Genomic DNA, 26981 nt, shown 5'->3' on the forward strand with positions numbered 1-26981 from the left:
CGATTTGTTAAACCGATGGAACAGTTTAAGAATTTGTCACTATGGTTCATAAACTAAGGGGGTGAATTGCAAAAATGTCGCCATGGATTAATTTTATTCTCCTACAGGTGACATGCTGGGCTCCATAAATTTCAACCGCTAATTGTCAATATTACATCAGCACCTTTAAATGAATGTTTTGAATTTTATGCCATCACAGAAATAAATTGCATTTATAAAATAAAATATATGTTTAAATAGAAAAGTTATTTTAAATTGTTATAATATTTCACAATATTAATATTTTTACTGTATTTTATTTATATATATATATATTTTTTTATCATAAATGCTGTTGGTGAGCCTAAGAGACAAAACTCAAACCCTTCAAACTCCAAATTTTTGAATGGTCATGTTTGTATAAAAATTATTATAATTAATACTGCTATTGAAATAACTGCATGTATGTTTTTTTTAAAACCTTGAAATATCCGTTTTAAAATCATTCTGATTTCTAATAAGGCAAATGGCTTCTGTTTAATTGAGAGTTATAAAATGTACTATGTTTTCAGAATTGCGAGTTTATATCTCACAATTCTGACTTAACTCACATTTTTTCGAAAGAAAAAAAAAATTGCGAGATATAAACTTTTTTTTTTTATTGTGAAATTTTATCACACAGTTCAGAAAAAAATCTGAACTGCAAATTTATTATCTAGCAATTCTGACTTTATAAGTCGTAATTGTGAGTTTCCATCTTAGAATTCTGAGAAAAAAACTGAATTGTGAGATTAAAAAAAAACATCATTTAAAAAAAATTGAAAAAGAAAGGAAAGGAGGTGACGTGAGGCCAAGTATGGTGACCCATACTAGAAATTTGTGCTCTGCATTTAACCCATCCAAGTTCACACACACACACCGTGAACACACACCCGGAGCAGTGGGCAGCCATTGGGGGGTTCGGTGCCTTGCTCAAGGGACTCACCTCAGTCGTAGTATTGAGGGTGGAGAGAGTGCTAGTAATTCACTCCCACCACCGACAATCCCTGCCAGACCTGAGACTCGAACCCGCAACCTTTGGGTTACAAGTCCGACTCTCTAACATTAGGCCACAGCTGAAAACAGGTGAAAACAGGCTTCCACATTTCTAGGAGTATGTAACTTTAGTTAGCAGGTATGAAATCCAGCCAAAAGGGTGGCAAGCTTTAAGAGTAATGCAGGTGTACAGCTATCCAATGTAATTACAAGAGTGATATATCTACGACTGTGAATTCCACTCACTTAACTGCAGGGGGCTCCAAAGTCGAAAAAATACACAAAACTACATACAGGTGCTAAAAAAAAGAGCTAAAATGGTGATTTTAACCGCACCCAAGTGATTAATTGATAGCCCTCTTATAATTTGGTAAGACAAAGCAAACATTTTTTTTTTTGTCATTATTAAAACCAAGATTTGTCAGTAAGATCCAAGGTGACTTGCAGTGATGTGTTTGCCAACACTGGAATCACACTGGAGAAATAGGCCTACTTTTAAGCAATTCACCCAAGGGCATAACAGTGCCAGTCAAAACCTGCTCTCTCCAAAGCCATGGACAGACAGCATCACCCTTCAGGGATTTGAGGCACCAGCATCCCAGCCAAATTTCAACCACTTTTTATAGTTCACCCAAACTGTTATTATTTACTCACCCTCATGCCATTTTAATTTTTAATTTTCATTTTTAAACCACAGTAGTCCATGCTCTCCAGTAAAAAATAAACTGAAGAAGCGCTTCAATCAATCTTTTGTGTTCCACAGAAGACAGCCACACTGGTTTGAAACACCCGAGGGTGAGTAAATGACGACAGTATTTTCATTTTGGGATAAACATAAAAAATTCTCCACAGCAAAGTCTTCTCAGCACTTCTCTTCTCAAATAAAGCACAATCAATCTCTGATCACAGACATCTTAAAAGGTACTTCCTCCAAGGAACATTTCACTTGTCTGAAATCGCTTCAAGCTTCTTAAAATTCCATTCAATCAAAGCAGTTGCCAGACATCTGCACACTTCACGCCATACTTTTTCCTAACACCAATTTGGTTTTGATTAGATGACTTCGCTGTGTACCGGTATTTGAACTTTAACATCCAAAAACAACATCCAAGCAAGAAAACAGTGCAAGGCCCACAGAGCAATACATACTTTCACACCATCCCTTTGAAATATGACTTCCTGAACACAGCATTCCAGAATCACATTGTCATTCATCTCTTCTGCAAACATCTAATTAAATCCAGCCTCAATAGCCAGAGATGGAATCTACGTTTCTATGAAGTTTATCCAAAAGGAATAATCATGATAGCAAGATGAATATGCAATATGGCACTTTCCACGAACAAAGTGCACTCTGAATTGTTAGCGGTATTAGGTATTGCAAGTTAATAATTCATAGAAACATAAATATTGTTACACATTGTGAGCATAGCCTGATCAAACTTTTCAGTATTTCATATTTAATATACGTGTCCCTGGACCATGGAATCAGTCATAAGGGTCAATTTTATACATCATATAAATAAGCTTTCCATTGATGTATGGTTTGTTAGGATAGGAAAATATTTGGCCGTGATACAACTATTTGAAAATCTGGAATCTGAGGTTGCAGAAAAATAAATTGCCTTACAAGTTGTCCAAATTAAGTTCTTAGCAATGCATATCACTAATCAAAAACTAAGTTTTGATATATTTACCATGGGAAATGTATAAAATATCTTCATGAAACATGATCTTTACTTAACTTCCCTAATGATTTTTGGCATAAAAGTAAAATCAATCATTTTGACCCTTACAATGTATTTTTGGCTATTGCTACAAATATACCCATGCTACTTAAGACTGGTTTGTGACCCAGGATCACATGTATTGTATTGGTTATGCAAACTAGTTTTCAGAGCTGCTAATACCCTAAATTAATAAATGTGATCCTGGACCACAAAACCAGTCAGAAGGGTCAAATTTTTTTTATTTTATTTTTTTATTTTATCATCTGAAAGTTGAATAAATAAGCTTTTCATTGATGTATGGTTTGTTAGGATAGGATAATACAACTATTTGAATATCTGGAAAATCAAAATACTGAGAAAATCACCTTTGAAGTTGTCTAAATTAAGTTCTAAGCAATGCATATTACTAATAAAAAATTAAGTTTTGATTTATTTACGGTAGGAAATATACAAAATATCTTCATGGGACTTGACCTTCACTTTACAAATATACTGGTTTTGTGGTCCAGGGTCACAAATGTGAAGATTTTAAACAGCAGGGGGCAGCATTTTGTCCTACTTTCTTTACTTAAATGAAAACAGCCGTAAAACAATGACAACAAGCAATGCTTGCTTGAAATGTAGCTACAGATTCTTGCATAAATAATACAATTTTAAACAGTGGTATAAGCATAAACTGTTTTAATTTGATTTACTGTGTGTTTATTATTACTTGCGTCACTTTGTGAGTCTGGAAAGTATGCATTAACATAACACTAGAAACTGCGACAACACATTTCATTATGTGGACCTGCTGCTGAAATGCTGCCTAAAACACTATTCTTCTTTGCAGTAGGACAAAGAAGCTAGAAGGACTAGAGGAGTTCTAAAACACAAATGTTTACATTCAGTTTTTCCCCAGTGCTTTACACAAATTTATGCACATTTGAAATGGCCAAACACAAGATGTTTTGTTCCTTTGTTACAGGACAGCTATGATAATACGTATGTATTTTACAGTGTGAGTTTTCAGAATGGCATCACAGCAGGCGATGTATAAATGTTGAGTACTGATGTTGTCTTAATTGTCTTAACTTCACTTCAAAAGACTAAAAACATGCAATTTGAGCTACTTTGGATACAGACACTATACTCCATAATTACAACACAGCTCAGGGGAATGAAGGAAAGAATAGAATAGAGTGGAACGGCTGGAGTAGTGAGTGGCAGCGAGTGAAAAAGAGAGGGGGAAGGGCCACGCGTGAATCTATAAGAGCACAGGCATTGGCTTTATCCCTTGTGTGACACTCTCAGAGAAACAAACCCAAACCTCACCCACTCTCACACACAGTCACAGGACCGCTCGCTCAGGATGGCCACAGAGAGAAAATGCCACAAAGCATCAAACGTTGCTTTCTTAATCTGTCTTTTTGCTGTCTCCTTTCAAGGTGAGTACAATTTATTTCACTTTTGTATTCTTGCAGATGTTTGGACCCAAGTTTGCATTACTTACTATAAATTACCATTTCGGTCTTGCTACTAAGTATTGGTAACTATTAGAAAGAAAACTTTTAATGTAAAAGTTTGAGTGCTTGCTGTAATGCATGCATTTCTCTACTCCGCTCTGCTCGTTCGCTGTCTGCGAGGCTACCACACCCCTTCACATCACAGCCATACGCTGTAAATAAAGTTGATGAGTTCCCTCTCAAGTTAATGGCTTGGGATCAATTGATTCGCTCTCTCCCACACAGTGTATCTGTGCATATATTATATCACCAGGTGGCCGTGTGTGCGTCTGTATGTGAAATAAAGAGTCCATCTGTTGTTATTCCATTAGGCATAAAGAGGATTTTGCTAATTTGGCGGACTATGAAGCATCCAGGTGTTTAGAAGACCCTGGGCGGCAAAAGTTGTGGGCCGTATGATGTAATACATATTTCAGATTCAGTCAGAGACAGAAACAAACATTGATGTTTACAATGCAAGAGCTGCGCGGGGAAAACCTCAAATAGCAGATACAGTGGTGCAGAATTATTTTCAGAATCTATCTTTATTAATTATTAATATTTCCACGTTTTTTATTATTTATGTAATTTATGCTATTTATATTTATTTGTAATTATTTTTAAAATTGCATTAACTGTGTTTTTAATGTTATAAATGTAAAATAATTCAATTAAATTGAATTTATATTTAAGTTTACATATGTTTTTTTTTTCTTGTTTTAAGCCTATATCTATCTATAACTATTAAGATATTTTACTGTTTAAGATATTTTCTCTGAAACAATAACTGACAATTTTGTGCCTCGGTTAAATTCTGTTGATTTGGACTGTAGATTTTGTTACTGTAAAACAACAGAAAATATCTATTAAGAAAATGTTCGAGAAATACAGTAAGTTATGATTAACAAACAACATTGTGTTAAAATAAAATCAGATCAAATATGGGAAAATTGCTAAATATGAACCAATATTTGTTGACATTCTATTTCCATAAATATTTATGGAAGCCCGTTTTTGCCACTGAATAAAAAAATAAAAAAAAGGTTAGTGCAACTTCTCACAATTCTGACTTTTTCCTCAGAATTGAGTTATACAAACTTGCAATTCTGCATTTTTTCTCCGAATTGTGAAATATAAACTCACAATTGCGAGTTATAAAGTCGGAATTGCAACATATAAACTGAGAACATATCAGCCTTTTTTTTCTCCTCTGAACTGGATTTTATAACTCACAATTGCGAGTTTATATCGCACAATTCTAAGATAAAAAGTCAGAATCGCGAGATACAAAGTAGCAATTGCGAGAAAAAAGTCAGACTTGTGAGTTTATATCCCACAATTCTCACTTCATAACTCGCAATTGTGCATTTATGTCTCACAGTAATGAGAAAAAAAGTTCGAATTGAGAGTTTATATGACGCAATTCTGAGAAAAAAAGAATTACGAGATGTAAACTTGAAATTGCGAGAAAAGTCAGAATTGAGAGATAAAAGGTCGCAATTACCTTTTATTCAGTGGTGGAAACGGACTTCAAATATTAAACATTAAGTATAAAATGTAAAAAAAAAAATTATAATTAAAACATTTAAGTAAATAATAAATTTTAATTAAAGAAAAGTAGCATTATAAAAAAATATTGAAAATATTAAAGTTACATTAATATAAGTCCACAAAACAATAAACTCAACCATGCATTAATATGAAAAAATATCAATATTAAATATCAAATCTATTATTTCATCAATTAAGGTGTCAAAATACTCATTTCCATTTGTTTTAATCATCACATTATTCTAGTCATACAGTAAAGTATGTTTACTTTTCCAAGGCATACATGGGACAATGCATGCATTTCCTTGCATACTCCTTACAACCAAGAACAGCTTTCACTCTCATTGGCTGTGTTCCCATAACTCAGTTATTGTAGCTTAAAGGGGTATGAGCTCTGCTGAAATTGATGCTTTGGCAGAGAGTGAAGGGGTTGGGCTGCTGAAGGAGTATCTGATTAGAAACATAAGAGGCTGTCTTTCCTCCATATGTTTGCTGCCCTCTCTATGGGTGGAGACAATGTGGGCCCCACACAGGGCTGAGGGGTCAGAGGTCGGGGGGGCATGCTGTTAGAGAGAGAGAGAGAGAGAGAGAGAGAGGAGGAGGAGGAGGAGGAGGAGGAGGAGGAGGTTCAAACTTACATTCCTCCTTCCCTTTAACTGGATTGTTTGAGTCTCAAATTCCAGCATCCCTAAGGGAACGCTCAGTGTAGCAGCAGACGACCAGGCATCATTTAGTGGAGCACTGCAAAACTGAACAGAATGTTCTATATTTTTGTCAACCTCAGAGAGAGAAAAAAAATATATTAAGATGATGTACTGTCAACTAAATTTGACATTTTCTAATATAAGTTAGTAGGAAATCATGAACTAACATTGAAAAATACTCGTAAAGCTTTTATTAATCTACATTGTTATTTTTTTTTAGATTAAAGAAAAAATTGTTTTTTAAATAGTAAATGCTGTTTTACTAATAATGTAAACTAATTTTGTAAAATATACATGAGAGTCAACTTGCTGAATAGGCCTATACATACTGGTACTCAATTATAATAATGGGGATAAAATTGTATACAAACACTTAAATTACACTTAATAAAGTTATAATACTAACTTTACAATTACATTTTGTGAAATATAAACATTTGTTTGGTGGCTGACTGTCATAAAAACTAAATATTAAATATTGAAAAGCAGTAAAAACTATAATGAATATTTTATATGGTGCCAATTTTTAGAAATTATTCCTCACTAGAGTTCATTTTTTCTAGCTGACTAACGAGTTTATGGTCAACGAATATGTAATAAAATAATAAAAAATAAATAAAGGACAGAATTTCAAATCTGAGACTTCGTTTAATATCAAAAGTAACAAAGCACAAAATGTATCGCAATTTACTGGATGGAATTCTACAAAGACTACTCGATTCTTGGGATTTAGGAATAAATATTGTTTCATAAAAATGAGAACTGATTAAAATCAAGAAATCAGTATTTTTTTTCCAGCTCTGTTTTTATAATCCTGAAACAAATTGTGGTTTTCACAATAATATTAAACAGCACAACTGTTTTAAAACATTGACAACAATAAGAAATGTTTTGAGAGAACCAAATCAGCATGTTAGAATGATTTCTGAAGCATCATGTGACTGAAGACTGGAGTAAAGACTGCTTTACAAAAATAAATTACATTTTACTATACATCCAAATAGAAAACTCTGATTTTAAATTGTAATAACATTTCAGAATATTACCATTTTTAGAAGAATAAATACAGCCTTGGTGAGCAAACTTTTTGAGCAAAGACTTTTTGGCAGTTGTTATGCATTTGCTAAGGTGTTCTGAATCTGTTCTGTGGTTAGTGACTGCTAGGGTGAACTCAATTGTTGCTAGGGAATTCTAAGTGGTTAGCAACTGCTAGGATGTTCTGAATGGTTGCTAGAGTCTTTTGTATGAAGAGCCAATCCCCAAGCTTCTTTGACATTCTGGTTCACCTTCAAATGTAAGTCTATGGGATTCCTTCTTGCCCACCAGGAAAAATCGCAGGTCACTAAAAAAAGTTAATTCGTGACCGAGTTTTCAGGACATGTTCTTTGCCTTTGATAGGCAAAAGTGACAGATGTAGTTGAGACGGGGGATGGAGGCATATGCTCATGCATCTGCTGTAGTAAAAGCTGATCTCTCATAGCAGCTGACGAACTGTCAGTGTTATCAAGTGTGAAGCAGGGCATGATGTAGCAAGCGTTCTGTTGGCTCCGAGAGTAACTGCGATGTGGGACCTCGCCAAGTTGCGCGAGAAGCCTTGAGGATCACAGTCCAGATGTAGAACAAATACATACCACTTTATTGACACCCACACCCCTTCTGCCTTTCTTTCCTCACATGATAGGTTCCTTTATCATACCGTCTTCCCTACAGCTTAAAAGGAATCCATCCGATCCCGTTATTCAAGCATTCCTGGGGTTGGAATATCGAAACATTCCATGACTGGAAACTCCCAGAGGCTTTCAGGGAATGGCAGGAATAGTGAGAGAATAAAAGTTCTAACTTCCTGTTATGTGATGGGAAATATGGAGGGAAAGAGGTGAAGATGGGTTGAGGAATGGGGGGATGGGGGTGAATAGATATAACATCTGTGTGGAAGGGGGTTGTAGAAATGTTCCCTATGGTTGTAAGAGACTCATTTGTAATGTCGGGGGTGGTGCGGGAGTGAATTGGCCTACATGTGTTTACATTTGTGTAGACAATTATTGACATCAACTTTCACCTTTATTATTTTGTTTTTCTAAAACAAACATTTTTGGAAAAATGATGAACATCAATGTCCATAATTAAGAACAATTGTCAAACTAAATTTTACAATACATTTTTAAATAAAAAAAAATATTACATACAAATAATCTTAAAGGAGAAGTTCACATCTAGAACAAAAGATTACAGATAATGTACTCACCCCTTGTCACCGAAGATGTTCATGTCTTTCTTTCTTCAGCCGTGAAGAAATTAGGTTTTTTTAGGAAAACATTTCAGGATTTTTATCCATAGAGTGGACTTCTATGGTGCCCTGATGGCTTCTATGGCTTCAAATGATCCCAAATGCAATTGTAAACAATCCGAGCCGAGGAAGAAGGCTGAAACGAGCTTTTTTTTTGTTTTTTTTGTTTTTTACAATTTATATTAGTGGTGGGCCGTTATCGGCGTTAACGTGCTGCGTTAACGTGAGACTCATATCGCGCGATAAAAAAAATATCGCCGTTAATCTATTCTCAAAGTTGGGTTGGGAGCTGGGTCTAAAATACGCAAGATATGATGACTTTCACTTTTATATTTTAGCGCGGATGACGTATATCTAGTTGAATTGCAATGTAGGGGGCGAGAACGAGTCTTCAACTTCTGTTAAATTACCACATCAAATGAGACGCGCAGACATGGATGCAGTTATGAAGCCGCTTCAGGGCAGGTGCGTGCTTTGCTAGACCCTTTTTACTGGGGCACGTGCCCCAGTGAAAATCTGCTGTGCCCCAGTAAAATCTCAAGTTTGAGTTATAATTTACTTTGATAATCCCGAAATAAAGACATTATACTATATGCAACAACTGAATTGACGCTTCTAAAAGCAACGCAGTTTATTGGAAGATGCACGCAGATAGGCTATCCATACCCGCGCGCCTGTATATTTTACTGGAACGCGCACGTCGTACAGCCTTTTGCGCAGAAGTACTTGGTTACACAAGTTTGTATAGTTAATTGTGTTTTAAATGCAATTGTCAAGCAGTTTGTAATGCATTTTGGAAACAGGAGATGAGCGCCTGGTCTAATGCGCCACCTGGCTTGAGAAACCCGTTCTCAAAGACTTACTTTTAGTCATTATTTGGGTAGCACACATATTCTGAATGCTTTCAGAAGAATTCAAATTAGCCATTTTAATCTAGATTAAAAAAATTAATCTATGCCCACCACTAGTATATACATTTTAACTTTTTAACGCTCGTCTTGTCTTGTTCTGCCTGAACTGTTTTTTCCAGTTCAATGCAGTTAGCCCTCAACTTCAAAAATCATTTTAAAATCATCCTACATCGCCGCAGAAGTACCAACCCAGTGTTTGCAAAGTGAACATGCAAAGAAGATTAAAACACACTTAACAAAAAAAATAAAACATTGATGTAGGATGATTTTGAAGTTGAGGGAGAAAATGAGATGGAAGTTTTTCGACATACCCTAACTGTCTCGAACTAAACAGAGTTCAGGCAGAGCAAAACAAGACGCGCATTTGAGGTTAAAAGGTATGTAAATTGTAATAATAAAAAAAAAAAATAACCAATCGTTTCGCTAGAAAGAGCCTTCTTCCTTGGCGTTTACAACTGCATTTGGGATCGTTTGAAGCTGCATTTAAACTGCATTTTGGAAGTTCAAACTTTGGGCACCATAGAAGTCCACTATATGGAGAAAAATAATATTTATCCTATATTTTCCTCAAAAAACATAATTCCTTATGACTGAAGAAAAAAAGACATGAACATCTTGGATGACAAGGGGGTGAGTACATTATTTGTAATTTTTTGCTCTGGAAGTGTACTTTTCCTTTAATTTTCCTTAAAGAGATAGTTCACCCAAAAATTAAAATTCTGTCAATGCTTTCATTTTTCTGTGAAATACAACGTTTTATTTAATATTTTTTAAAGACTATTGAGAATAAAGAATATCCAAACACTGGAGCCCATTGACTTACATTGAATGGACAAAATTTCTTCTGTGTGTTCCACAGAAGGTCACACAGGTTAGGAATGACTTAATGCTGACTGAATTTTCATTTTGGGGTGGACTATTCCTTTAATTTGGCTCATTATGAGGTTTTAATGTCTAACCCTTCCCTCTATTTTAGGCAGATATTCATTCCCAGTGACCCTAATGCTAACACTTCTCTACCACTCACTATTTTGTTTTGAGGTGCATTAAATTTGTGCCACCATAACAAAAATGGGGAAAGAAAGCTCATTCTTGTTCTCATGTGAACACAAAATCTTTTTTCACATCACAACTGGGTCACTAATATCCCTTCTGGCAAACTGAAGCCATGCTTTCATATGATTCTTTGAGTAATGGGCTCTATTGTGCCTTCCCTCTATACAGGCCACTGTTATTCAGAGCTAGTGATATGGTTTAATTTATTCTTTCAACAACTGAACTATGTAGCGCCTTCAGAGCAAAGTCTTTAATGCTTTCAAAGTAGTTTCTACATGATTCGTTTCAGTGTTTTCTGTAACACTACCAATGCTCAGTTGTTGTTTTTTTACTGTTCTTTTAATGTATGCTTTATATAAAATAACTAAATTACATAGCAAGCTATAATAATATTATCTTTTTTTATATAATATCTATCCAACGGACGCAGACATTTGTACATTTTATAGGTCTGGCTTCTAATCTCATCCGCGTCCAGCTATTTTTAGCTGTACAAAGTAGCTTGTTTTGCTGCTTGATATTGCAAATTAGTGTGTCTTAACATATTATTTTATGTATCTTTTTAATTACAAGCAAACCGATTTATAGTGAAATTCTTAGTAGTGTATTCTTCTAATTATTTCCCTGTAGTGAATAATGAACCAGAAGTCTCATCCATAGGCTTACTTGAATTGCGATTAAGAAAAAGGTGGATATAAAATGTCTAATTAAGCAATTGCTTTCGCTATACAATGACACGCACACAAAATCAGTGTCTATTCAACAAGACAATCACTGAACAATCAATACCAGACACAAGTCACCGCAGTGTTGAAAACAAGACCAAAGAGTGACAATATAGATCTCTTAGAAATGCATGTGAGAAAACAAACCCTGGAATGAAAACTTTTGCTGCCTTTGCAATGGGCCTTGCACAAGGGTCCAAAAGTTACTTAAGTGACAATAGTCAAAGTGTACTGTACATTAGGTTGCTATCACCTAAAGACACACAATGCTTTCTATAGCACAGGACAACAGCTGAGATGGGCAAGTGTGTTACATATTCCAGTAAAATTAATGTTACACTCTTAAAAATAAAGGTTCTTTATTGGCATTGATGGTTTCATGAGGAACCTTGAACATCCATAGAACCTTTCAAATGCAGAAAATATTCTTAGTAGTCAAAAAAGGTTCTTTAGATCAGTGTTTCTCAACTCCAGTCCTCGGGACCCACTGCTCTGCACATTTTGTATGTCTTCCTCATTTAAGGCACCTGATTTTGATCATCAGCTCATTAGTAGAAAGATTCATGAACTGAACTGAGTGTGTCAGACTCAGAAACATACAAAATGTGCAGAGCAGTGGGTCCCGAGGACTGGAGTTGAGAAACACTGCTTTAGATTGTTAAAATGTTCTTTTAAAAGCTTCTTTTAAGAACTGTTTACTGAAAGGTGAACAGAGGAACCAAAAAATGGAGCAAAAAAGTGTAGCATGGCATCTCAATTTTATCCTCTACGTTGTTCTTTTGTTCTTCAATTGTCCAAAAACCCTCATGAGAACAAAATGCTATTTTTTGATATTTTTGACTGTATGTTGTATTGATGTTACTTTGTAAGTTCTTACATCAGAATATTGGTTTCTGGGAGTTTTAAAGCACCAGGATGGTTTTGAAAGGAACTAGATCAGCGGTTTCCTGTTTTTTATTATTCTAAAGAGTTAATTTATATACATTTCACCTCTGCATATAAACAGGTTGTGCTTTATCACAACTGCTGAAAGATAAACTTCATTAAAACCAATCCATCTGTCAGATTACAGGAAGGATGGAAGGAAGTGAAGCAGAGTAAATGATTCCAGCCGAGGGTCAGTTTAGGGTTATCTCTTTGTTATCTTTGCACTGAAATATATCTAATATAATGTTTTGACTCAGCAAGCTTTCCACTCTGCAAAGCAAATCTTTAAGACAAAAAAAACTGTCTTGGTTAAGATGTTTGCAGTTGCTCTGTTTGCAAGTGCCTCGAAATTAAATTAAACCATCAAAACAATACCAGACACAGAAACACACACGCCTGATACCACACACATTTGTCCAATTAATACGAAGGGAAATAAACAAAGCCGTATCAGGCTGGTAGGAGCCCAGGGGGAGCGAGTGAATGAGTAAATGCCGCTGAGGTGAGGTCATGTTAGGAACGAGGGGCTCGGAGAAGCAAGGGGGCGGATTTTGGAGTAGAGGAGGAGGAGAAAACAAGATTTAAATGTACCCATCTGGTGACTTCAGCTCACGGTGATGGAAACAAAATCCTTGGCATGAATTAATCTGTAACGTCAGAAACCAAAGGAACAATTTACCACTCAGTAAAGCTTGTGCTTTCATAGCTCAGGAGTCTTAAACACAGAAATAACTGAAACAATTGCTGGTATGCGGCTAGAATATACAACTGCTTTACCAGTAAATTTATATAAGCTATGATTTTTTTATATTAAAAGTTATACTGAAAACTTATGGAAACCTGACCACAGTATCTCTTTTGAAGGTCTAGAGACACATGTCTAAGGTCTTTCTCTCAAGAGAACAAGGTAAAAGTCATTTGTGACCCTGGATGACAAAACCAGTCTTAAGTAGCACAGGTATATTTGTAGCAATAGCCAACAATACATGGGTCAAAATTATTATTTTTATTTAATTTTTATTTTAAAATCATTAGGATATTAAGTAAAGATATCAAAACTTACATTTTGTTTAGTAATATGGATTGCTAAGAACTTCATTTGGACAACTTTAAAGGTGATTTTCTCAATATTTCGATTTTTTTCCACCCTCAAATTCCAGATTGTCAAATAGTTGGATCTCGACCAAATATTGTCCTGTCCTAACAAACTATACATCAATGGAAAGCTTATTTAATTAATTATTTAATAAATCTCAGTTTAAAAAAAAAAAACTTTATGACTGGTTTTGTGGTCCAGGGTCACATTTGCTGTCTTTTTAATCTTAGTACTAATAACTGAGATATTAAAGAGTTTACATTTGTGCTTTTTTTTTTTCGCTTGGGAACATGCAAAAAGCAAGTAAAGGAATTGAAATAGATTTCAGAGATAATGAAAACAATATTTTTAAAGATAATTTTCACAGCAAACCTCTCCTGTCAGTAGACAGGAGGAATAGTTTCTTTACATTTCTTTAGTCAGCGATACTAATAAAAATGTCCTGCAAGTGACTGAGAGTTTTGATGACAAAGAATTTAGTGTTTTAGTACCTATAAACTCCCAAGTTTAAATCTTCTCACTGAATCAGCAAAGTGTATTACACAGAAATGGAATGTATTATTCTTGGGAAGCTACCTATACCTGCTTATAAATCTAATTTACAAAACACTTAGGGACGAATTCACTAAACAGTTATGCCTCCACAAACTAACACTCAAACCCGGTTTAAAAGATGGGGAATTGCATCGTGCAAATTGCATTCAGAGCTAATCTTTGGCAGTGTTTTTGCCATTACCGATTTGCATAACTCTTTTAGTCAAAACAAACCAGAGCATCCAAATAAACCCATTCGTTCTTAGTGCATTTCCCCTTGAAACCTTAGCATGGAAAAATCTAGATGCTACAATTACATACACTGCATTTAGACTTATAAATATAATAATACAAGCAGAAGAAAAGCATCTGAGACAGAAATCACTACTATATCATACATCAGCACTTGTCATGACTATTTAATTTACAGACAAAGTAAAACCTGGAAAATCTGGTAAAAAAATTAAAGGAACACTATTCACAGTTAACTAGTTGCTTATTAGCTTGTACAGTTGAGGTCAAAAGTTTACATACACCTTGCAGAAGCTGCAAAATGTTAATTATCATACAATCATACAAAATGCATGTTTTTATTTAGTACTGACCTGAATACGATAATTAAGGTCGTATTCATAAGTCATTTACATGTAGTCCACAAGAAAAAATAGTTGGGTTTATAAAAAATAATCCAGTTCAAAAGTTTACATGCGCTTGATTCTTAATACTGTTGTTACCTGAAGTCCCTTGTTTGTCCTGAACAGTTAAACTGCCTGCTGTTTTTTTTTTTTTTTTGTGTGTGTATTTGAACCCTTTCCAACAATGACTGTATGATTTTGATATCCATCTTTTCACACTAAAGACAACTGAGGAACTCATATGCAACTATCACAGAAGGTTCAAATGCTCACTGATGCTCCAGAAGGGAAAGCAATGCATTAAGATCTGGGGGTAAAAACTTTTGAACAGAATGAGGATGTGTCTATTTTTCGTATTTTGCCTTTAAATATTCTATTTATTTTTATTTAGTACTGCTCTTCAGAAGCTACAGAAGACACATGTTTCTGAGAATACAAAATAAGTAAAATTTACCCTGATCTTCAAATTCAAAAAGTTTTCACCCCCTGGCTCTTAATGCGTTTGAACCTTCTGTAATAGTTGCACATGAGTTCCTCAGTTGTCCTCAATATGAAAAGATGGATGTCAAAATGTTATTACCTACTACCAACTACCTTACTTACTATCATGCAGCAAATTAGCAGTTCATATAAAGGAAAGCGCTACATGAAATCTCCTTTGCTGACTACCGAAACTTTGAAAAATGCCTAAATTGTTGTGTAACCAAACAAAAGATTGATTGGAATTAATTAGCCTGTAAAGTGAATTTGAGAATATATATTTTTTGCGTGCTTAAGAAAATTATGCAAATAATGCTAAATGATCATTTCATCATAATGGATGGAACGGATGTCTTAGAGCGCACTAAATCATCCTGACAGTGATCTGAGTACTGTCTCGCTTTAGGTTTCATGTGTATCATGCTGAGTGCTGACACATGACCGAAGACAGAAAAAGGCCTCTCTTTTAAAATAGAATCACTCCTTTATTCAAAACATCTCTAGCAGAAAATCTCATAAACCACTTTTTTTCAGCACATAATCATGTGCAAATGAGAAATGGCTCCAGAAAGTCTTAAATAAGAGTCTTTTATGTCCTCTTTCCATCTCTCTGCCTCCTTTTCTTTGGCTATTCTTCTCTTTTTAACCTCTGACTGACTCTCTCTGTGGCGTCCAGAGGGGAGTGTGTTGAGGCAGAGATGGGGTCAGAGGTCAGGACCTCTCGTGGCAGGGAGGAGGGGAGAGGTTACGGTTTTATTAGCTCAGTCTGTGCTGATGTATCCACGCTCAATCAGTCTATTAATTACACACAGCAAATTTAACTCATTGATTCAAACCAGTGCAGCCTTTGGCAGAGCTGTTCAGAAATTAGGTCAGTGTTCATTCCTCTGGCTCTGACAAACATTATGCAATTTAATCGACTTGACGCTAAGCTTACCTCTGAATTTCAAAGACTTGTAAAGTTTGCCACTCAATTTAATTAGTTTCGACGCAGCCAATTGAACACAGTCAGTTACGTTGTCTTTTAGCTCTCTAGTCAAAGCAGGACCAGCTTCGCCAACTCCAGCACCAGCAATATTTTAAAGGAAGCATAAGATTAATGTTTGCCAGCCAGATTCAAACTCACGTCACCCACATAAGCTCCATGGCTCAACGTGTTGACTCTAACACTAGTTACCAAATTATCCAAAGTTATAGTTTTATCCAATTACCATTAAAACAATGATACTATGGTTTATTGTTACAATTTAGCATCATTACGCCGGTCTTCAGTGTCACGTGATCCTTTAGAAACCATTCTAATATGCTGATTTGCTGCTAAAGAAACATTTCATATTTTTTTTCAATATTGAAAACAGTTGTGCTGCTTAATGGAAACTGCTTTTCCAGGAATTCTTGATAAAAAGTTCAATGTATCTGCATTTATTTGTAACAGATTTTTTCGTAACAACGTACAAGTCTTTACTATCACTTTTGAGCAATTTAATGCATCCTTGCAGAATAAAATTATTAATTTCTTGCTCAGATCCCTCCATCAATTTAAGTCTATGGTATTTTTTGCTCATTTTATCATCTGCCAAAGAAAGATTGTATATTAGACAAACGCAGCTCTGATAACTTTTACCTTATATTTTAGCTGTGATTTGTGAAGATGTGTATGAACAAGTGGACCGCTTCTTCCGTGGTGATGGTGATCCAGTCCTTCCAACAGTCAAGGTGTACAACAAAGGTAAAAAAAAGAAAAGAAGAAAAAAATCCATGTTAAACTAAGCAAACAATTAAATGAATAATTAATACATTAATGAATCAATAGAGGTGCTGTTTGATCATGATATCTTCTATGCATTCTTTGTAATTAAAAACGTTAATCATTTTAAATTCCTTTTCCTTTGTTTTCTCTCGAGTTTTGGAGCTAACAATCTGATTAACTTATACAGCATTAGTCAGCAAACAAGCAATAAAACCATCTAGGTATTTACAACCAAAACAGGTGATGTCGTTGTTTGAAGTGACATTATAATTCAAGTTTGGTTTGCATTAAATGCAATATAAATACTAAATAAGTACAAATATTTGTTTTGCCGACTGGTATAATTTCTAAAAAGTAGAATTTACCTCATTACACTATGACCATGTTTTTCACATTCAGACTTAAACTGTATGAAAAAAAACATCTCTTTGAAAATGACCAAAACATTAGATCAAGTAATAAGTATATTTCCCTCACAGAAGATCATCAGGTCCAGATTTTCATTTTCCCCACCATGTCACCTGATTCAGAGACCTCAGAGATGCCACAAGATGAGACCACAGAGCCAACTCAACCTGACACACAAACCCCAGATCAAACAGACCCAAACACACCTGAAAAAAACAGTGTGACTTCTAAGGTGAGGACACTTCATACTGTACCTCTTTAACATTATGTAAAAAAAAAAAAAAAAAAAAAAAATTGTCAAGTTCTATCAACAAATGATGTGTGCTGTTAGATTAAGAAGACTTCTAGTCTTATATACGTGTTGATTTTGCAGGGCAACGTGGTCTGTGTGGATAAAATACCAGAGCGATACAAAAATAATGTGCTGCTGAAACTAAAGGCCTCCTCCACATGTGTAAGTACTGGTCTGGATTTATCCTGTGATAATTGGGTAGAATCTGGGGAAATAATATTATATAACAGCAGCAGTGCTGATTCTAGATCCATTCTGGCTAGTTTAAAAAGGCCGAAATGAGCTTACCTAAGCTTTAGATAAGCTTCAACTATAGAGACTAAAACAGATCAGTACTCAACACTGGTTCTCAAAGGGTCATGAAAACCTTTTTTATAATCCTTTTGATGGGCCAAGAAGCTGTAAAACACGGTTACATTCACTATATGAATAAATCGCATTTGTACCAAACTCTTACAAAGCAAAAAAAAACACTCTCCTTTGATTCATTTCTCTCAGTTAATGCATGCAAAGTCAAAGCAAATCAACACATGCTGGCATGAATAATTAGGCGAAGTGTCTTCTCTTAGGATCAGAAAACTTTCTTTCTTCGGTTGTAAAGAAATTATGTTTCTTGAGGAAGACATTTCAGGAATTATCTCCATATAGTGGACTTCAACGGTGCAACAAGTTTGAACTTCCAAAATGCAGTTTAAATGCAGCTTCAAAAGGCTCTAAACGATCCCAGCCGAGGAAGAATGGTCTCATCTAGCGAAACGATGGGTCATATTCAAAACAAATTGACAATTTATATACTTTAACCTCAAATGCTTGTCTTGTCTCGTCTCTGTGGTGCACATGCGTAGTCTGTGTAATCCAGGTAAATGCAGTTAGGGTATGTTGAAAAACTCCTGTCTTGTTTTCTTCTTCAACTTTAAAATCATCCTACATTGCTGTTTTACCTTTTTTTTGTAAAGGGTGTTTGATCTTCTTTGCATGTTCACTTTGTAAACACTGGGTCTGTACTTCTGCAACGATGTAACAATTTTAAAGTTGGGGAAAAAACAAGATGGGAGTTTTTCAACATACCCTAACTGTTTTGAACCGGGAAAAAACAGTTCACGCAGACATAGTCAAGAAAAGCGTTTGAGGTTAAAAAGTATGTAAATTGTCAGTTTGTTTCAAAAATGGCAGATCGTTTTGCTAGATAAGACTCTTCTTCCTAGGCTGGGATCATTTAGAGTTCTTAAAGCTGCATTTAAACTGCATTTTGGACGTTTAAAATGGGGGCGCCATTGAAGTCCACTATATGGAGAGAAATCCTGAAATGCTTCTTTGCGACTGCAGAAAGAAAGACATGAACATCTTGGATGACAAGGGGGTGAGTACATTATCTGTAAATTTTTGTTCTGGAAGTGAACTACTCCTTTAAACCCGGAAGATGAAAGTAGCACAAAAAAAGCTAAAAATTAACCAGTTTTCTCCAACAATTAAAATTAACAGATGCTAACATTGTCATATATCATGTGCAACACAAACACCTCTGCTAAAATCTCAGAAAAAGTAGTCCGGGGTTTTATGAACCTTTAAATATTAGCATCAAGTAACAAGTACGTTGCAAGTAGCCTACCTGCACCCACAACATGATTATAAAAAAAAAAAAAATAAATAATAATAATAATAATAATATATATATATTATATAAAACCATTACAGTTTTATGTTAAATTGCAAATTATATATTACAAAAATGTAAATATAAATAAATAAATAAACAAACATTTAAATTGTAAAGCATTTAGACATAATAGTAGATTTTGTAGTATACTGTATGGTGTTTTTAACAAAAACAAGCATTGCATTAATGTAATACAAAAAAGCAAAATAATAATAATAATAATAGCCTACTAACATAGTAGTGAGACATAGAGACTAAAACAGTACTATAACATAGTAATGAGAATTGTCTTTAAAAACTGTGGAAATTAGAAAAAAATAAAAAATAAAATAAACTGTACTGTGACCTTCCCATGTTTTCATGAGGATCACCCATTAGCAATGACTCAGACAAACCCACACACCTTTCAAATTTCAGAAAACCCACACTAAAGTGTGATCAGCATTTCAGAGCCTTTAGTCACAGACAAAACAAAAGAAAGACTGCTAGCTGTATCTTCCTTTTGCCAACTGTGACATTCTACAAGATGTCAAAGTCTTTTTATAAGTCATCCTATAGAGACCCTAATAAGTGTACTATGCTATGTGCTAAGGTCTCACTGGGTGGACCCATCATAGAGGCCTTGCGGCCTGCACATCAATGGCATTCCGTTACATGCTATGGGCGGCGGCACTTCGGCATTCATGCCAGGAACTCTGCCAAAATACACAGTCGGGCCTCTAGGTTTAGTTTCAGAGCCAGTAAAGAGTCTCAATAGAATAAAGTATCTACTACGAGTAGTAAAACAGAAAAAAAAAAAAAAAAATCAAGAAAACACACACACACATCATGAATGAGTAGTGTATGTGATTAAAGCAGTCTTCATGACTACTGATTTTAGCTAAAATTGAAAATGAGTTTGACACTTATTTTACATTTTTGCATTAATAATACTTTAAATTTTTGAAAGTTTGCTCAGTTTTTTAGCAACATAATTATCGATTTTAGTATTTTATATTTTTTTTATATTATTTCAGTGTAAATCGTAAGGTTTATAATCAAAATGGCATATTTTTATGAAACTCTTATGGGAATTGTTCTATTCGCCTATGTTGCCTTGGAGAACCATGATTGAGTGGAAGGGGAAGCTGTTGCTATGAGAGGAAACCTGAACATACAGGCTTCGTATTACACCACATTCCAGGAAAGCATGAAATATGATAGACAGAGAGAGAAGGAAAGGGGAGAAAAAGAGAAAAAGGCTAAATGCATCACTCTGCTTTCTTTTCCACAGGTTTACATGTTGAATAATTACATTTGTATATAAAGTGTCTTACACTTATTCCAAAAAAACTTTTGTCCAATAGGAAGAGACTAAAATCAGGATACAGAGTGTTCTAGAACATCTCTGCAGTGAAGACTGCAAACTTGAAATCTATCAGAAAGACAACACTGATGAGATCATTGTCTTTGGAGACAGCATTGAAGGTTTGTATTGTCTTACTGTTGTCATTTCTTTGCTTGTTTTATATTTGCTGAATATTATACCGTACCACAAAAATGCTGTTATCAAGTCATGAAATTACCAAATAGTAATCAGTTCATTAAAGTTCAGTTTAATTGAACTTCATGAGTGTGAATTTGACTTGAAATAGGCCCACCCCACAAAATAACAAAGTTATAAAAATTTTATAAAATATACACTACCAGTCAAAAGTTTTTGAACAGTAAGATATTTTTATCTTCTGCTCACCGAGCCTGCATTTGTTTAATCCAATAATAATAAAATAATAATGCTGAAAATTTAGATTTGATCACAGGAATAAATTACATTTAAAAATATATTCCAACAGAAAACGTTTATTTTGAATAGCAAATATAAGTGATATATATATATATATATCACTGTTCAAAAACTTTTGACTGGTAGTGTATAAATCTAAAATTATAAATATGAAAAACAAAAAAGTCTATAGATGGCATTTCATTTCAAACATCCATCTATCCCCAATATTTAACATTTATCTTAAAATTCTAGTTAAAAATCTAAAAACTTCTACACACTGTTATCTTACTTTAAATTCAGAAATTGAATTAGAATTAAAATTCTCCACAGACTAAATGTATTGCCAAAAAACACAAATAAAAATCAATAAGTGACTATATTTTGGGTGCACGTTAAATATTTCAGTGATGTTAATAACTACATTAAAGTATGTTCTTTTTATTTATTTTTTTGTTTCATAAAGCTGATCCTGAAGGAATGGCTGGAAAGTTCAACAACGACAACATCACCGATAAGGTCAGCAACAAACAAAAGTTTCTCATGTAATCAAGTGGGTGAAAAACAGTGAATGCACATGTACAAAAGTAAGTGTGCAGTGGTTTAATAAAGCGTTACTCCCAGATTCCAGTCCATATGAATAACACACACCTTATTACGCCTCTCAATTAGAAACGCTGCATATTTTACCATGTGGTTTAGTTTAGAGTTAAATTTGGAATGAGGTAAGGCTGTAACTCATTATAAGGGTAAACAGCTGCACTGACAATTCAGATTAACACACTATATGACGCTTCACACAAACCTAATTCACACAATATTACAACACAAACCTATCAAAACAATGTTTTTGAAATTTTTTCTGTGTCTAGGTGGAAGTAGAGGAGGCGGTATCTCGCACGGGCCAGCGCTCAAAAATTGTCCTGATCTCGCTTCTGATCACGGGTTTGCTTCTTGCTGCTTTGCTAATTGCTGGATACTTTCTAAAGACTAATCGAGCCCAATCGAAAGGGCTACGACTGGTGAGTGTGACCGTCTAATCACAGCACTTTCCAAATGAATCAATATTAGGGTTAAAGTAGGATCAATGCTCAGTATATCTATCCAATGTCTCGTCTCAATCAAGGCTGAAGAGTCCTTTCAAGTGGATCAAGAGAACCAAGGCAACACACTGCTATCTGTAGCTCCTCTGCCTCAACAGGAGCCTTTGGATAAGCCCATCATCAATGGAGAGTCTCCAGAATCTCCCCCCACCAATGGACACTCCGCCTCCCAGACACAAGTGGCCGATACTCCGATGTAAAAGACTCGGCGTGAACAAACATCATGGGTTATCATACACAACAACATTAAGTGTGATAAAAACTGTGGCAGAGATGATGCTGAGAAAAACAATGATGAAAGTACGAGAAACTTATGTGAAAAGACTGATTGCTGGGCAGCCTTTTGTGTAAACACAAGAGATAAAAGAACCAAATCTGTTCCAATTGGGCCTGCAATGTTAGCAGACGAATAACCTTTCAGAAACCACATCCATTATATAAAAACATCAAACATTCACGCTTTCAAATATGTTCGGATTCCACCAGTGCAAAAATTCTCTTCAGATCTTTCATGCTTAAGGAATTTGTAAACTGCATATAATGAATGGGATTTGTATTGGACATTCAGATGAGCCAAAATTGGAAGTGTGTACAGTATTCATACTGGGAAAGCATTATCAAGTCTACAACTGCTGCTTTACATAATCAAGCATGTTTGTTAACATTAACGCATTAGGTATAATGAAACATGAAATAATGAGCAACAGCATTTATTAATCTAGGTTCATGTGAATTTCTACATATACAGCAGGACACTTTTTTTAATCCTATCAAGTTGTTTGAATGAATGAGTTAAATGAGAAGTTCACTTTCAGAACAAAAATGTACAGATAATGCAATCACTCCCTTGTCATCCAAGATGTTCATGTCTTTCTTTGAGTCGTAAAGAAATTGTTTTTTGAGGAAAACATTTCAGGATTTTTCTCCATATAGTGGACTTCTATGGTGCCCACGAGTTTGACTTCCAAAGTGCAGTTTAAATGCGGCTTCAAACGATCCCAAATGTGGTTGTAAACAATCCCAGCCAAGGAAGAATGGTCTCATCTAGCAAAATGATTATTTTGGTTATTTCAAAAAAAAAAAAAAAAAAGAATTATATACTTTTTAATCTTTTTAATGCTCATCTTGTCTTGCTCTGCCTGAACTCTGTCAAAAAACGCTCATCTTATTTTCTCCCTCAACTTCAATAAGCAGAAGTACCGACCCAGTGTTTTCAAAAAAGGTAAAACAGCGATGCAGGACCATTTTTAGGTTAAGGAAGAAAATGAGATGGGACTGCCTTGAACCGGAAAAAAACAGAGTTCAGACAGAGCAAGACAAGACAAAAGGTTAAAAAGTATATAAATTCTCATTTCTAAAAAAAAAATAATAATAACCGATAGTTTCAATAGAGAAGACCCTTCTTCCACAGCTGGGATCTTTTAGAGCACTTTGAAGCCGCATTGGAAGATCGGGGGCACCATAGAAGTCCACTATATGGAGAGAAATCCTGAAACGTCTTCCTCAAAAAACAATTCCTTTAAGACTGAGAAAAGAAAGACATGAACATCTTAGATGACAAGGGGGTGAGTGTGTTATCTCTAATTTTTTGTTGAAATTTAGTGAATGTCTCCTTTGAGTAATGGTGTTTTTATGAACCAACATTTAATTGGATTATTAAATGCTAGAAAAATTGTTCATATCAAAGTTATTCATAATATCGAATGCATTAATGTTAACGAACTGAACCTCATTGTGAAGTGTTATCCTTATAGCACTTATTCGGCATTCTTAAAAAATTTTAAATTCTTAAAATCTTAAAATTAAGATTCTTCTTAGCTAAACTGAGGTTATCAACCCTGGCCTTTCACTCACATAAATGTAGTCTCATTTTCAATCACCTGTGTTAGCATTTTGCATTTGCCACTCTTGATTTGATTCATTTCAGTAAGGTTCAGGACATTCATGCATTTCAGATGTTTTTGCATTTGCCAGATGCTTTTATCCAAAGCAACTCTTGCATTCAAAGTACATTTAATCAGTATGTGCGTTTCCTAGAAACTAAACTCAGGACCTTGGCATTTCTAGCATTTTCTCTACAAGCTGAGCAATGAGAAACTTTGTAAAAAGTAAAAAGCTTGCGTAGTAGAGTGATAACGCAAGCATTGCTAAGAATCTTGAGTGTCAGACGTCACTCACTAAACACATTTGCAAATGTTGATGAATCATTGCAACAAGCAACAAACAAAACAACCCCTACAACAAATGACTAATTTTACCTTTACACCTTTTGTAATTGCATATATTTTTATACAAAGTATATTTTGTTTTATACTTTTTTTGATTTGGTGTGTAATCTAGACATTCAGTTACTCCGAAAAACATGAAGATGAAGATGTAGGACTGTTGTTTAGCATGTGTAAATGTATGTGTACGAGTGAATGCTTCAGTTTACTGTTGAGAAGGCAAGTTTATGAACCGCTACAGAATAAAACACAATTTTCATAAATTTTGAACACCATATCAATAATTTAGAGTGATTAGCATAGTATGTTTTTTACTGTAATTATCTTGACATTCTGAGAAATCTTGAAAAATTAAATAAACTTCTGTTTAAGTCACATTTTAGTATTTTTAAATCAATTCCAACGAAATCCCGGAATTTATGTGCAATCGTCCACACATAAAATGCATGAATATACAATATCTTGCAAATTTTCAAGTTCTTTTAATGAACACTACCAGTCAAAAAATTTTGAACAGTGGGATTTTTTTTTATGTAGGATGTTTTTTAAAGAAGTTTTTTCTGCTCACCAAGTCTGCATTTATTTGATCCAAAGTACAGAAAATACAGTAAAAATTTAAATAACTGTTTTCTATTTAAATATATTATAAAATGCAAATTATTCCTGTGATTTCAAAGCTGAATTTACTCCAGTCACATGATCCTTCAGAAATCATTCTAATATTTTTTTTGAGGTTTCTTTGACGAATAGAACATTCAGAATAACAGCATTTATCTGAAATAGAAAGAGTTCATAACATTATAAATGTCTTTATCATCACTTTTAATCAATAATAAATATATGTAACAAATAAATGTAGGCTTGATGAGCAGAAGAGGCTTCTTTAAAAAAACATTTAAAATATTCCTGCTAGTGTAGATGTGACTAAAGAGAAGAAACAACATTATAACCTGCCACCTAAAAACCAAATCACTTCATTTGGACAAAAATGCAGTCACTTAGGATTCATAAATCACATACATCTTTGGCTTTGAATGGTTGTTTAAGTAAACGAGTAAATCTACTGAGGCTATAGTACAAAGAAAACACTAGTAAGGCAGTAGAAATGTCCCCTGGGCCACATCAAACTTGCTACATACATGAGATTTCTGTAGATTCACACGGTCGTGGGATCAAGCGAAGTGTGTTAAACCCTCTGTGGAGCTCCACGGTTGAACATTTTGTACTACGGTATTGTATGTCTTATATATAGGCAGGGTGGAGAAGTTGAGTCTGCTCTAACCACCAGATGAATTCAACAACAGCACGACAAAAAAGACCAGCACTGCACTCTGACTAAAACTCGCAAATTCTTTCATCATAAGCAACAAAATGCATTTATCATACAGTTTATGGACAGCTTCATTGATTATAAGAGGAGCTATGAGTGCTTAAACACTAACTGAAGTCAGTGATAATATTTTTATAATTAGTAACTGTCATGGCAATTTTCCATTTCAATGAAGGTATGAGACAAAAGTCTTTTGAAGATTTGCATTAAAAAAAATTCTACCGTCATACAGTCATTCAGGTTGGCTGCAGAGTGGGACATTGAGGATATACATTGACTTAATATTGATACCCTAATTGAAACTGGATGCTTCCATCTCATCTGATCATAATGCATATTCTACATTTGTGTCCATTTAAGGTATTTAACTACATCCCCTAGATGTGTTTCTAAGAAACTAGGATGTTCTCTTCTCACTTGTCTGAACACACACACATTTCCTGTTGTTCTTTTAGCACATCAAAATAACAATTCAAACACTGGGCGGAGCTGATGTTTCCCCTTTAACTATGAATCAGCCAATCACTGTCAGGAAGGGGGAATACAGAACTCATTAACATTCAAAATCAATTAAATCCAATAAAAACCAGACACATTACCAACAGCTAGAAAATAATACCAATTATATTCAAAAACCAAGCATCAACCAATTCCTCTTAAGAATAAAATCTCAAACTAAATGTGGAGGATTTTATTGTTATTCTAAAATGTGTATATGACTTCTGTATTAAATTAAATGCATTATATTTTTACAAAATACTGTGTAGATACATGTCATAACATTAAGTCCTTTTATTAATAGATCTTTTACAGACGCCAACAAATAGTCTGAATACCATGGAGCTAAATAAAGACGTTCAGTCAAACCCAGCTGCAAGCTTCAGATGTTCAGTCTAAGAGTTTAGATAGGACAGGCACGCTCAGTGACACTAGATCTACATCACACTCTTCTATAACAACAAGCAATGGCTTAATAAATAAACATGATAATCAGAGACGACTCAATCTACATTCATATACTGAAATAGCACTATGGTGCAACACTGATTTAAGTTTAGGTTGTGTGCCAACTGAAAAACTTTGACAACAACTTGTATAGAGTAGCCTAATATTTAATTACAAAACCAACTATCGCTGTCTATAGAAGAATGAATCAACCTCCCCAACCAGGCATATAGATACTTATACATTTCACACGCACACACATAGATAAACCTGCCAGCTATATAATCCCCATGAGCATGAACATGACTGGTGGTTTTACTCAAACACATGCCCTCCCCTGTTGCTTAGTTTTATGACTAACACATGTACACTTCA

The 26981-nt window shown here is 34.6% G+C and overlaps 1 protein-coding gene across 2 annotated transcripts; it reads left to right on the forward strand.

Annotated features, from left to right (window-relative positions):
* The first annotated feature begins 4045 nt into the window (after positions 1 to 4045).
* On the forward strand, positions 4046 to 24708 carry LOC141347102 (uncharacterized). 2 transcript variants are annotated; one of them, XM_073852087.1, is made up of 8 exons: positions 4046 to 4171; positions 16771 to 16863; positions 17364 to 17524; positions 17666 to 17746; positions 20588 to 20708; positions 21470 to 21522; positions 21876 to 22025; positions 22130 to 24708. In XM_073852087.1, exons 1-8 carry the CDS (start codon positions 4096 to 4098, stop codon positions 22304 to 22306), a joined length of 912 nt encoding a protein of 303 aa, XP_073708188.1. In that variant the 5' UTR covers positions 4046 to 4095; the 3' UTR covers positions 22307 to 24708. The 2 variants fall into 2 exon arrangements, with proteins under 2 accessions (XP_073708188.1, XP_073708189.1); XM_073852088.1 differs by having other exon boundaries at positions 17415 to 17524.
* The last annotated feature ends 2273 nt before the right edge of the window (positions 24709 to 26981 follow it).

Source organism: Garra rufa, chromosome 12 (genome assembly GCF_049309525.1).
Source record: "Garra rufa chromosome 12, GarRuf1.0, whole genome shotgun sequence".
Lineage (NCBI taxonomy): Eukaryota > Metazoa > Chordata > Actinopteri > Cypriniformes > Cyprinidae > Garra > Garra rufa.